Source organism: Electrophorus electricus, chromosome 6 (genome assembly GCF_041902795.1).
Source record: "Electrophorus electricus isolate QZ-2024a chromosome 6, ASM4190279v1, whole genome shotgun sequence".
Classification (NCBI taxonomy): Eukaryota; Metazoa; Chordata; class Actinopteri; order Gymnotiformes; family Gymnotidae; genus Electrophorus; species Electrophorus electricus.
Genome location: NC_137502.1, coordinates 17,524,099 through 17,537,529, shown reverse-complemented (window position 1 = coordinate 17,537,529; position 13,431 = coordinate 17,524,099). Strand labels below are relative to the sequence as shown.

General features: G+C 45.5%; 1 protein-coding gene across 12 annotated transcripts in view; it reads right to left on the bottom strand.

Annotated features, from left to right (window-relative positions):
- ppfia1 (PTPRF interacting protein alpha 1) overlaps nt 1-13,431 on the bottom strand; it is a 59,793-nt gene that overhangs the window by 32,534 nt on the left and 13,828 nt on the right. For all 12 annotated transcript variants that reach the window (XR_014124142.1, XR_014124143.1, XM_081715875.1 and 9 more), the window contains exons 3-9: nt 8,772-8,873; nt 6,947-7,111; nt 6,751-6,825; nt 5,812-5,913; nt 4,341-4,562; nt 3,534-3,680; nt 2,228-2,362 (exon numbers count right to left, since the gene is read on the bottom strand). Coding sequence is in view for 10 of the 12 variants with exons in the window: in XM_081715875.1 (XP_081572001.1) it covers nt 2,228-2,362; nt 3,534-3,680; nt 4,341-4,562; nt 5,812-5,913; nt 6,751-6,825; nt 6,947-7,111; nt 8,772-8,873 (948 nt within the window). In the remaining 2 variants the exon portion in view is untranslated. The remainder of the gene's footprint in view (nt 1-2,227; nt 2,363-3,533; nt 3,681-4,340; nt 4,563-5,811; nt 5,914-6,750; nt 6,826-6,946; nt 7,112-8,771; nt 8,874-13,431) is intronic.

Below are 13,431 nucleotides of genomic sequence, written 5' to 3'. Positions count from 1 at the left end.
AAGTATGGCATTATGGTTTGTTTCTTTTTTTCCCCTCTTTGGGGGGGAGGGACACAGTGTACCTTCCTCTGGGCTTTAGTCTCCTTAGAACCACTGCCCACCGAATGGTCAGGCTACAGAACAACCAGGCCAGCAGGGGCAGGACAGCAAGATGGGACAGACGAGATCATACACAGACAAGGAGAGAGAGAGAGAGAGAGAGAAGCAGGTAGAGATGGCACGAAAGAGACCTTAGTGCAGAAGTAGTAGTACACGACTGAGGTCAGAAGCATTAGTGCTACATATAGTCTAGGGATTGAAAGGGACAAACAAGTGAAAGAGGGCAATAGGAAGAAAGAGAGAACACAGCACAGTACAGGTCACTGTGAAGGCTACGCTGACGCAGCAGAGTGGAACAAGCTTTAGATAAGCTTTGTTTAGAATCAGACTTGTTTGAGGGGGGGAAAAACTGATTTGCTGGTCTGTCTAAATTAAGGCACAGAGGGGAGGACACGGTTGTTTACAGTTAAAAACAGAGACACTGCAGTACACTGCGGGGGCAGGAGAGGGGTTGTGCATAGGGCAAAAGAGCTTAAAAAGCAGAACTGCAGACTGGAACAGCAGAAAGTCCCCCAGCACACTGGAGAAGAAGTGCTCATGAAGCAGGGACTAAGATGTAAGGGTTACCACAGGACAGGAACGTTCACTAGACCACAACCAGCGGAAAGAGATCCAGACCCTGAAGCCCATCACACACCATTACAACAACTGTCCACACACACACACACACACACACACACACACACACACACACATACACATACACACACACACATACACATACACACACACACACATACACATACACACACACACACATACACATACACACACACATACACACACACACACACACACACACATACACACACACACATACACACACACACACACACACACACACACACACACACACACACACACACACACACACACACACACACACACATACACACACACACATACACACACACATACACACACACATACACACACACATACACACACACACCACTTGACAGCCAAACACCAACTCTGGTTAGCCAAGCAACGTAAAAGGTTCAGTCACTTTATGAATGTTGCAAAAAAAGAATAAATAAGCAAACTGAACAGAGCAGTGAACTGGGAAGAACATTCTTGAAAAGTTCCCAACTCAAGAGTTTGGGTTTGCTGGTGGGGTTTGTATGAGATGGTCTCTAAACTATATGAATGAATTTAAGGAACAGCAGAGAAACGTTTTGTATTTCATTTGGCGAGTGCTGGACAAAATCCCCATTTCTGGAAGAGGCCTGTTGCTCAGTCTTTACTGCACAGAGGTACTGACCATGGGCTGTGCAGGCATTTCTCACTGCACATCTGAGCAACCTTGGCTTTTGCAATAACAGCAACAGTGAGGAACTTGCATGTTATTAAAGGATATTAAAAGCAGCATTAACTGTAACCTTTGTTATGATTATGATAACAAATTATTAAAAATTTGTCAGAGTTCATGGGAAAATGCTGATCATGGAATCAGAAGCAGAGATAGGCTTGACAAACTAGCCAGACTGGAAGTGCAAGGGGTCTGTCTGACACAGTGACTGTAACTAGAGTGGAGCTGTATATGGCAAAGGCTGGACTAGCTGTACTGGACAAACTCAGGCTAGGCCTGTGTAGGGTAGGGCAGGCCAAACCAGTAAACACCAGGACTGGGCCCACACTCAAGCCAGGTCTGGCATTTTCTGTCTTGCAGTGACTTTACCCACCATAGTCTTTTATACTGGCGCAGGTCACACTGCCTTTTCAGTTCATTGCTGTGTGTATGAGACAGCTTATATAGCAGAGTTATTTCTAACTGTCCGAGAAATTCTGGTTTGATGAGTGGCATGTGCAGAGTGAATGACTCATTATATAATGCAAGTCAAAGCTGAGTGAGGTAATTACCAGCTACTACAAACCAGTATGTACCTGATATATAAAAGTCAATGAGTCTCAACATTTTTAACAGTTCCTCCCATCAGACCTTTTTTTGCTCAGATGCTTGCTCATTCACTCACTCACTCACTCCAACCCCTGACTTCATCCTCTCGCTCACTCATTCACACCCTCAAAAAAATGAAGGAGAGGTTATTTTGGAATGGTGTAGCACAGTTCACACTGTCACCCAGGTATCTATGGGAATGACACAAAGAATCATAAGCAGACTAACCTTAGTGAGGGCGGCTACTCTCTGAGCAAGCTCCGCCTCCACTTCGGGGAGGGTCTCGGCCTTGCGGATGGTCTGCTGCAGTTTTTGATCGGCCAGCTCAAGCCTCTCCTGCAGCTGCCTGTTCTTCTCCTCCGTCTGCCAACCAATCAAATACAAACACACAGCATGTCAGCGTTATCCAAAAAACACAACAGTAGAATAGCAACAGCAATTTAAATACGACAGCTCATCTGTTTCGTGTGCTGTTTTTGAAGGAGAGACAGAAAGAAAGAAAATGTTTCTTGGTTAGAGTTCTCACTTCTCTATACAATACTAGCCTATATAACTCCAACCAATGTGTCATTTCATTTACACTACAGCTGTTACTCCACTGTTACCCAGTCAGTCAACGCACCTCATCAATAAAAACGCAAAATCGCATCACTCTTTCGTGTGCTCCGACTGTCCCTGTCGATCAGATGGGTAGTTTGGGAAGAGGGTGGAGCTATAGTAGGCTTCCAGGGAGCAGCTTTTTTAAAGCGGATTGCCACAAAAACGACAGTTCATCCAGTCATCCCTCAGCCCCAAGGAGGAGGTTACAGTTCTGCATGCGGTCCATGCAAGAGAATATGGAAGAGTATGTGAATAAGGCAAGGGAGTGAAACCAGAAGGTTTTTTCAATCGGGTGTGTTTCTTTGAAAGGATTTCTCTATAAAGCAGCAGGGGTGTGTGGCACTGTATGGAGGGCCCACTGTGCTGAGTGTCCTGTGAATGGTGACTACATTGTGGAGGCTGCCAAAGCTGCCAAGCTCCGGCAGACCCTTCCGGACGTTCAGTGCAGAGTCCACCCTGACAGGACACTCACAGCGGCCCCAGAGCCTGCCGTGACAGGACGTTCACAGCAGCCACAGAGCCAGCCCTGACAGGACACGAACACATGCAACTACATGTAGGAGGGAGTACTCTCTGTTTCTAAAAGTCTCTCATCTCTTCCATTACACACATGACTCCAAACAGCACTGGTACTGCTTAAAGTGAGAACCATGTCTAGTGAGACTACCACGCAGTAACAATCTCTAAATAACCTAAAGGGAGTCACGTTGTCAGTGGCATTAAATGCACTTCCTTCATACTGTTAATGGCGGGTCCTGTTAAAAAGGGAAACAATGAATGCAGGAGCACAACAAGTAACTTTAGTTAAAGATATCTGTATGTGAAACATGAGCTTTGTGGTTGCTGCCCATCATTGGATGGAGTGCGTTCGATGCTGCCATTGGCAGTTTCCAAACAAGCGGAGGCGTGCCATAAAACAGGGTTCGGGCCCCACCTGGCAGAAGAGGGACTCCTTGTTGGCGAGCTCATTCTCCAGCTTATCGTTGAGGTCGTGAACGGAGGTGGCCTCTCGCTGTGCGGCCAGGTAGCGCTTCTCCAGTGTGGTAATGCGCTCCTCCATGTCCTCCTTCTGTGCAACTGACTACAAGACAGAGTACCTTGAAAGCCACCCCACTGGCAGTCATGACACCATTTACATTCACCGTTTATCTCGAGCAACTTACATATTTGTAAGGTTAGAGTACATCTGATTACAGTATGTCTGCTGCCTTGGGAAAGGAAATCATGACCTTGGTGCTAATATCCTGCTGCCCATACTCTACCAAGTGAGCGAATGGGCCACAAGCAGTGAATGAATGTCTGTCTATTGAATATCAGTGTAAGTAATCTAACAGCAGGATGGCACAATCAATCAATCAATCAATCAATCAATCAATCAATCAATCAATCAATAAATAAATAAATAAATAATGCTTTTTATATGTCCCTATAAGGACATCAGTGAGCAGATGCTGATTAGACTTAGCTCCATGCAAATTTGCTATGTTCCCCATCCCATCTCCTGAATTAGAGACAAAAAGATTAACAAAAATCAAAAGCACTGAAAATAAGTTGCTTTTTATTTACCAGCACATTCAGCATCTTTTTTGCCTTTAATCTAAAGAGCCTGAGAACCACGCAAAACCATTCAGATTTCACTTCAAACATTTCCAGAGGACAGAAGAGGACTGTGCATCAGGAATGCCAGGTTTTGCAAGCTACCATGAGCATGCTCAAGTGTGCGTGTGCATGGGCTGCTTACCTCCCGTATGTCCCTCTGCAAGCGGGTGTTTGTGTCCTCAGATTTGATGAGGTCTTTGCGGGCCGTGTCCAGGTCCTCCTCCAGCTCGGCCACCCGGTTGCTGAGGGACACCACGCGCTCCTTCAGCTGCACGAGCTCCTTGCTCTGCCTGTCCATCACTTCCTGTAGGTCGGCCACTTTGCCCACCTCGTCATCAGGGCCCAGTGAGCCGTCCGACGACCTCTACAGTGGACGGGAGCATGCCGCAGGTTCAGGAATGACACAATCACAGCCCTCACAGATCGCTTGAATCCTAAGTTTCACATAGGTAATGTATTTAGGTTATTTTTTTCCTCTTAATAAAATGCTGATACTCAAGCCTTATATGAGCTACATCAGGTGTGTTCAAGAAGGGAAACCACAAAATTGCATAATGGAACACTTATGAAGCATCCAGGAAACTGTCTAAGCACCAAGCTTTATCACAGTCCTCACAAGCGACCACGCATCAAAAAAATGCCCTCTGTGGATTAACTGGATTAACTTGTCACAGGTTTTATGAGGCAAGGCCACTTTCGAGGTCGCAGCTCTATGTTTACACCAGCGTTTCCCAGTGCAGCATTTCCCATGTTCTGCACATAGTGACACTCGTCCACCACCAGCAGGTCATCAACTCATTAACGAGGGCCTCGGAGGTGTTTAAAATAGCAGCGCTGGAGAAAGGCAAACAGGCAAGTGGGCGGCACGGGGCTATTCCGGGAGTCGGCTGGGGAACGGGGAGCTCACCAGGCTGGACGGGCCACCCACTTCTGGACTGACGAAGACGATGAAATAAGCCGTTTAACAGCCCACGGCAGCCCTGCCTCAGCCCTGGAATCTCAGTTACACTGCAGAGCCGTTTTCAGTGATTAAACCAGAATCTTTGGTATGGACTGTGTTTGCAACACTGGTCACCAGGGACAAGGAGAGGTTCTGCCTGTCTGAAGCCAAGATCAGTAAGTCCTAAAGGTTAAACTCTAATGAACGCTATGTAGAGTGGGAAGCCAGGGAACAGCTACATTCAACCACCCACACACAGGCTAAATAAGCTCACCATCATATGACTTATATTAGCAGTGCAAATAAACAGGGGTAGTCATCTCCCACTCACTTTAATAAGTATTGCAAAGGGAGAATGAACGAGCATGCAGTTAATATGGCAAGAGGCTCTGGTTTAGGGTGCGTGGTTTGACCCAGACACTGGTTATTTTAGATCAGTGGATGTATGTAGATAAACCATGATCATGAGAACGCACTGCACGTCACATATACTTCAACTGTTTATTCAGTACAGTTCCACATAAAGTCTCTCAAGGATTCTTACAGTGTGACTGGCACCAAACACATTGCAGTGTGCCCTCACCGGTGACCACAATAAGAAACCTTACTGCAGTTCGACGCCACGACTTGAGGCCTGCACCGTGTGGTCAATGGTGTGTTCGCTGGTTTGTACCTTGCCATTGGTGCTGGGAGTGTTCTCAGAGTTGTGGTTGATTTCATTCATGCCGTCGATCAGCACCTTCTTCTGGCTGTTCTGATCTCGGAGCAGGGCGATCTGAAATGGGAGCAGAGCTCAGAACGGGGCCACCCGGTAGAGTTCCAAGTTCTCCCTGATTCGACTCGCCAGCCAGGACCTCCAATAGCTGAGAACGGGGAACTCTGTAGAGCTGTGGCCAGGAGCTGAGTTTGACACACCTGACATAAATAGTAACGGACCCGCACAACCGTGCGTGAACAGAACATGGGGGAGAGACGGACATCTGAACCGCCCTGAAACTCCACAGCGTCTGTAAATAAACCTCATCCTGACGAGTTTGTGAGAGGGCAGAAGACTGAGGGATCTGTGGGCCATAAAAAGCAGCTTCATATGCTGGGAGACAGCCCTAAGGCCCACTATGGGACTCAGGGTGTGCATGACGAAGGGAAAAAGAGCCTTTGTGTGCTACGGTTCACTGGCTTACAGTCTACATTTAAAACACACATGTGCACGTACACACCCACCCACCATATGAAATCTAGGTCATTCTCTGATCATGCCCCCAGCCTATTGTCAACCGTAATCCCATCACTCTGAGCATGTGTATGGAAGAGCAGGGGGTGTGCTTATGAACCAGTAAATGCAGAATGAGGAAGGGAGATTTTTGCACCTTTAGTAAACTGTTCTAAATCAGAACTAGTCCATGTGTTGTGCAGACACTCTCCAGGCTAAAGTATTAGGAAACTCCATGCTGTGAACTGGTTTGTCCTGAAGCTTAGGTTGGTAGGTGGAGTGTGTGTTGGTGTTTTATTTGTTTTCAAAAACAGTACAGATAACACTAACTGGGATCAATTTTAAATCAAGAGGACAGGAGAGCTATTGTTGAGTTTGTGTGCATGTGCGCGCGTGACCTACCTCTTTATGAGAGACTGTTAACTGTTCCTCTAATGCACTGCACCTTTCCAGAGCAACACGCAATCTCTCCCTCACCTGCAAATAGAAAAGACAGAAAGGCAGAGAATAAGAAGAACATTTTTCCCCTCCATCAGAACCATATGAGCTCATTAAGAGATTGTAAATGCAAGTGTGTGCTGCTGGTCTCCTGTGCTACCTTCTCATCAAGGGCTTTGTGGTGCTCAAACAGAGACTTCAGGGCCTTGAGGACCTCCACCTCGCTGGAGACGCCAGCAGGAGACTGGGCCTGCCTCTTCACCACCGTCATCCTCAGAGAGCGCTCATGGCGGGACACGAGACACTCCAAATGCTCCAGCAGCAGCTGCAGGAAAACAGCAGGGAGAAGTCTGCCATCAAATTCTTTCCATGTCAACCTGCATTTCTCCATTACAGCAATTTTTGTATCACCTAAACAAACAAAATGTGATGAATGCACAAGCATAGCTGGGGTATGTGTGCATACACGAGTGCATCAGCTTGGTGTCAGGGAGTTCAACCCCACCATTCTGAAGCGCTCAGTGGGACTCTAAGCAAGGCCATCCGGATAACAAAGCCGAAACCCATTCTCCAAGACTGGCACTAATCCCTCGCTCCAGAGCCCCACCACCTACCCACCCACACCCACACACCCGCATGGCCTCTGGCGCAGTGCCAACTGTGCCAGGCGGCTGCTGAATTAGACGGATTAGATGCCTCCACCTTCTTCCTACCAACCATCTGGGGGCTTCAGAACAACGACAAAGGGTGCGTGATTCTGGAACTTTCCTAGGACTGAGGTGAGGTTGCCAACCTTGATCTAAAGCCCCTGGACAAATGTGAAAGGGGTTAAGGGTTCGATTTTCTATGCTTCATTATTCATTTGCATGACTGAGGAGCAAGCAAGCTGAATTAAAAGGCAGATTACTTCAGCACCATTTTCATTAGCAATAAGCATTTATTGCTATTGCACCAGTATTAGTCAATTACTGAAAAAGAAACTAGCATGTTGTGTCTCACATCCCCCAGATTTAAGTGAAGAAGTCAATACCACAATAAACCGTGGCACAAAAAAGAATCTCAATACTGTAGTTATAAAGAGGGATTAATATTGGGAGGGGTGCAAAGCAAGGACAATATAGGAATTTAATTTATTTAACCAAGACAGAGAAATAAAATGCCCCTGCCCCAAGGCAAAGAATATAAAGATTTAGATTAGATGAGAAGTATATTCTTATAAGGTCACAATTTACTTTAAGTCCTAGCCCTAGGGAGCTACACTGGGTGTAGATTAAATTATGTTATGTTAACAATGCTCATCTACATGAGTCAAAAAGGAAAAATCAGGAATAGTGAATAAACAACAGCCATGCTGTTGTCTGTCTAGAAAGAACCCTGCCCAGCAGCTTGAGATATTTAAGATGAACCAGCACATCTATGATCACTTAACAGAACTGAAAAGACCCAAAACTGAGATATTAAACACTGAATAAAATCACCGAAGTACAAATCCCATTATGAAGGTCACAAATTCATTGTTTGGTCATGATGTCTTGTGTCCAGCAGTTTATCTGAAGTCAGCCCTGCAGTGCATGCTGCAGGACCACAGGGAGACACCCAGGCCACACCTGCGGCTGCCTTCCCTTTCCCTGAAACCCCACTGGAGTGGCACGGAGCAACCCTTTTGGGGTGAAAGAGCAGGTACTATGGGAAGATTAGCCCATGGCAGACGGATCTGTGGCAGCATGGTCTCCTGTGCTCTCCTAAAGCACTCGACACTTTTGTAAGGAGACAGCCCTCATGAAGTTGCATCTGACTATCACGCCCAATTCCTGGTTTCACCCTAATTTATCTACCTAGGCTTTTTCAATCAAAACGAGCCAGATCATGGACAGATGCTCATTGTTGTGACATTTTGACGTGGCAAAGGCAAAGGTGAGGAAAAGTGATTGGAATGAGAGGGGTAGGGGTATGGGGCAGGGGAGAGTGAACTGCACCGCGCTTACCCGTGTGTTGTTGCGCTCCGCCTTCAGCTCGGCAATCTCCTCCTCCCGCTCCAGTAACTGTTCTCTGCACATATTCACCTCCTTAGTCAGCGCCGCAAACTCCTGAGTGCACACACACATTCACGCATACCGGCGCGCGCACACACACACACACACACACACACACACACACACACACAACAACAACAACAACATGTCAGCAGAGAGCCATACTATTTTAGTTTTAAAATGTGTTGAACACTGTAAAGAAAAAGGATAGATCTTCCTGTGAAGCCATATAAAGCTATTGGTGATACTACTGACCTAAACTGGAGAAGACAGGAATAGGATATGTGGACATTTTCATGCCGACCTAAAATCACCAGCCAAACAAAACAAAAGTAGCAAAATCCTGCAAGCTTGCGCGCCTCCTTAAAAGGCGAGTCATTCCCATCACCTCCTTGGCAGCAGAACAGCAGATTAAATGCATCATAGCTTCCAGTGAATGGAGGCAGGCCATTTTTCAGCACACAGGGCAAAACTCAAGCAACTAGCCCCAGCATACAGAATGTAAGGATGCATGAGAGAAGCTCTGAGTGTGTGTGTGTGTGTGTGTGTGTGTGTGTGTGTGTGTGTGTGTGTGTGTGTGTGTGTGTGTGTGTGTGTGTGTGTGTTCATTCCCATATGAATATCTGCAGGAAATGTTGTTGCTGGCTACCATTGACACTGCATCCCATTACTTTAAATAGCTTCCCCTTGAAGTCTCGCTGTAGAGGAAGTAAAAGAAGAGACATCGAGAAAAATTACAGAAGTCCTAAGAAAAGCGCACACCAGTTTCAATGTCCTCATGCTGTATTCCAGTTTGCCATAGCCTGATGCCAGTCATGTCTCTGTAGCCAGTGACAAGAGGCAAGTGGGCGGGAAAACACATAATTACAGAGGAGACTCGGATCTGAATTCCAGCAAATTCCAACCAAAGATGCAGCTGAAGCAAGAGCCAAAAACTTCAGGACTTCTGCAAACTCCTCTTATAAACTACTAATCAGACTGTTCCTCTCCGTGTTATTCTAAAAATCCATGTTCCTCTGCTTACAACTCATACAGCTTACACTTATCTGAGACGGTAAACAGTTGAGCACATCATGCTAGTCATATCAAGAGAAAACAGAGAAAACTGAATAAGCAGTCCCGAAGAAAACCCTGAATAAGCAGGGGGATCCTAATGTAACGGAGGTGCACAAACTAAAAGACAAGTTCACTTCCTAACATGCACCAGAGATCACAGAGTAATACAGAGTCAATAAAAAGACCCTTAAGAGTTGAGAGTAGAGAATCAGGAGGCCAATTAGAGGTCTTTGTGTTATTCCAAAACCCGACGGACCGTTAACCGTGACCAAACCGCCACTCAGGCTCATCTCATCTTCCCCTGAAGACCTACCAAACAAGATTACTCTTCTTCTGTGGCCATCAGAACACATTTCCTCAAACTAAAACTGAAAGAGCTCATTAGGAAAAAGTTATTTGGGTGCACAGATGCAACCAAGGAAAGAGTTATTTAAGTCCAGACCATGTGGGCCTTGAATACTGTGTATGGATTAGCAGTGACACCACATATTCCTAAATTGAGCAATGCTGATAAAGAAATGTTTAGTAATCACAGAAGCCCAACCCACCTAACCACCAGAACAGTCAACGGCTGTTTAAATGGGAGAGAGCTTAAATGAGGAGAGGAGAATCTAAAAATTTAACCATGTTATACTCAACAGCATGCCACCAACAACTCATGCACCAAATTTGGGGGATGATTTTCACATTCAATAATCCTACAGTAAAAAGATGAAAAAATAAGGGAAAAATAACTAGATGAACCCAAGTGCAAATGAAACCGTCTATGCATCATCAGTGATCCCCTATTAAGCAATGGTTATTGCAACACAAATGGCAGAAACTCATTTTTGCAGTCATCAAATACTGACACAGCTACCTGCTCCATTAGCAGAGTGGTTTCCTCTGGACATGCTAGACCATGTTTTCCCTTCTCATCAGCTTCAAATAAAAAATGCCAGGTTGCCGGGACTCTCTCACAGGCCACCCTTACCATGACCATACATACTCACGCTCTCTGCAGCAGCAAGGATAAAAAACAAAACCTGCTTTCCAAGTTTCAGGCTAACCACCAACCACAGATCACAGCCAAACCCCTGGAGAGAAACTCAGATGCTCGGCATGTTACTTCCTTAAAATCTAAAAATGCCAACAAGGCAAAATCCCTGCTGATTTAGGGCCCTTGCCCCTCGGCAGAGGAACAATCTTCTTTCTTAGGACCAATACTCCTTATTTCTGAACTCCTGCTGTGGTCTTAAGAGCAGTTTCGTCAGGCTTTTTCTTGGCCAGCCCTATTTTGACTCTTTCATAGCAATGCTTTGTTCCCATGTACATGCAAGTTTGGCAATGCAGAAGCTTTACTGCAAGTATTTAAGGAGACAGTTATTTATGTGCTTTCCCAGAAAATATTTTTTGCTAACTGAAACATATTAGATTAGTTATGCTTTTTTTTATCCCTTGTTACCCTTGCATTTGATCAATGCCTTAGCCTTGAAGTGGATTCCTGTGTTAGTTATCAATGGGTATGAATATGTAATATTCTCCATGTATTTTTTATTTCACTCTGCCTTCTGTTTGTACATTTTTGCAAGTCAGTCTGGATAATACCAAATGCTCAAATGTAAATTAGCTACCCCATATACTACTAATGCAGGACAGTTTAAAGGGATAAAACTATAATTGACTGCACACTGGACAGCAGTGACAAGAGGTCCTATTATGCTGAATAAAAATGCAGATTCTTTACTGGACAGTCATTAATGAGTGTGAGAGAGTGTGTCTGTGTGTGTGTGTGCACGTGTGTGTGTTGGCGGGGGTTTGTGGCAGCCTCGCTCATCATCTCTCCATGATGCAAATGCACCTCATACATCACAGGCCGAGCAAGGAACAGTTCCAGCTTGATTGGAATCAGTGGAACAGGATGGAGGACGTGGAGGGCTGATGGAAAAACAGGTGGCTGCCTCTGTTTGCTCAAACACGCACTGTAAACTCCGGGCACTTAAGCACCAGTCCCCGCTATGACTCACGCTTACTGGGTGGGCTTTTTGCGTCAGACAGTAGCCTGTCATCCCATCACCAGCGTCCAGCCTTCAGAGGAGCGCAAACAGATGCTGCAATCGAAACCATGCCAACGGATGAATGATCGGAACCCAAGTGGCATAAATCTCCTAACCTGCAGAATAATAACCTCACATCAACCTCAGAGGCCCATTGAGGCGTACACCCAAGAAGAGAGCTAGATGCCACTTACAGACTGAAGCTCCCCCACCGTTCCCATGACATAGTCCGGCTGCAAGGGAAGTTAGTGCTGATGGGAGCCATGGTAGAGTGACACGCCCCAGACCATATACTAACACTCCACCTGCTCTCAGTATCGGCTGTGTGATGTCACTGGAGGGTTGTTGGGGCAAGGCGGGCCAAAGCTAGGGATCGAATTCAGCATTCTTAGAGACATGGAGGGGAGGAGTTGCAAATCAGTCAGTGTGAGATGTAAACAGGTCCTGTTCACAATCCAGTTTGTTATTCTGTAGAGGTATTCGTTCAACAGGCCCAACCAACTAATGAGCAGGACCATTTTCTTGACACAAAAATACTTCTAAAAGAAGTTGTTTTGTGTTCTAGCTATGGCATGATACCTCAAAAAATTCAATGGAAAAACATTTCCTTGATTACTCAAACTAAAACTGAAAGAGCTTATTAGGAGAAAGTTATTTGGGTGCACAGATGCAAGGAAAGAGCAATTTAAGTCCAGACCATGTGGGCCTTGAATACTGAGTATGGATTAGCAGTGACACCACATATTCCTGGATTGAGCAATGCTGATAAAGAAATGTTTAGTAAATCACAGAATCCCAACCCACCTAACCACCAGAACAGTCAACGGCTGTTTAAAAATGGGAGAGCGCCTAAATGAGAAGAGGAGAATGCCACCAACAACTCATGCACCAAATTTGGGGGATGATTTTCACATTCAATAATCCTACAGTAAAAAGATGTAAAAAATAAAGGAACAATAAATAGATGAACCCGAGTGTAAATGAAACCGTCTATGCATCATCAGTGATCCCCTATTAAGCAATGGTTATTGCAACACAAATGGCAGAAACGCATTTTTGCAGTCATCAAACACTGACACAGCTACCTGCTTCATTAGCAGAGAGGTTGGAAGGTATGAGTTGGAATGAAATAATATTGAGAGGGTTGTTGGTGGATAAGTAAAGAAAGGCCCCTCTTGCATAGCTAAAACATTTCACTCAACAGTAGTGAACAAGTAAGTGACTGTGAAAAAACTCCAGGTATGTGTTATGCCATTTGCGAAACATCAAACACAAGAAGAGGGCGCAATTAGGAGACAAAGGTTAACTATTTGGCTCTGCAACTGGGCAGTTAAGGGGATGAGGTTTATCTGTTTAAGGCGATCCCAGGCAATGCTCTGTGCCCACACAAGCAAGCTGCACGGCATCATGAAATATGCAAGAGTGCATGCAGAGCACTAATGAGGCAGTGTGCTGCTCCTGGGCCCCTCTGCCGGCCAGCAGATGTTGAGCAGGAGAAAACATGGAGGATGAAGTTACTA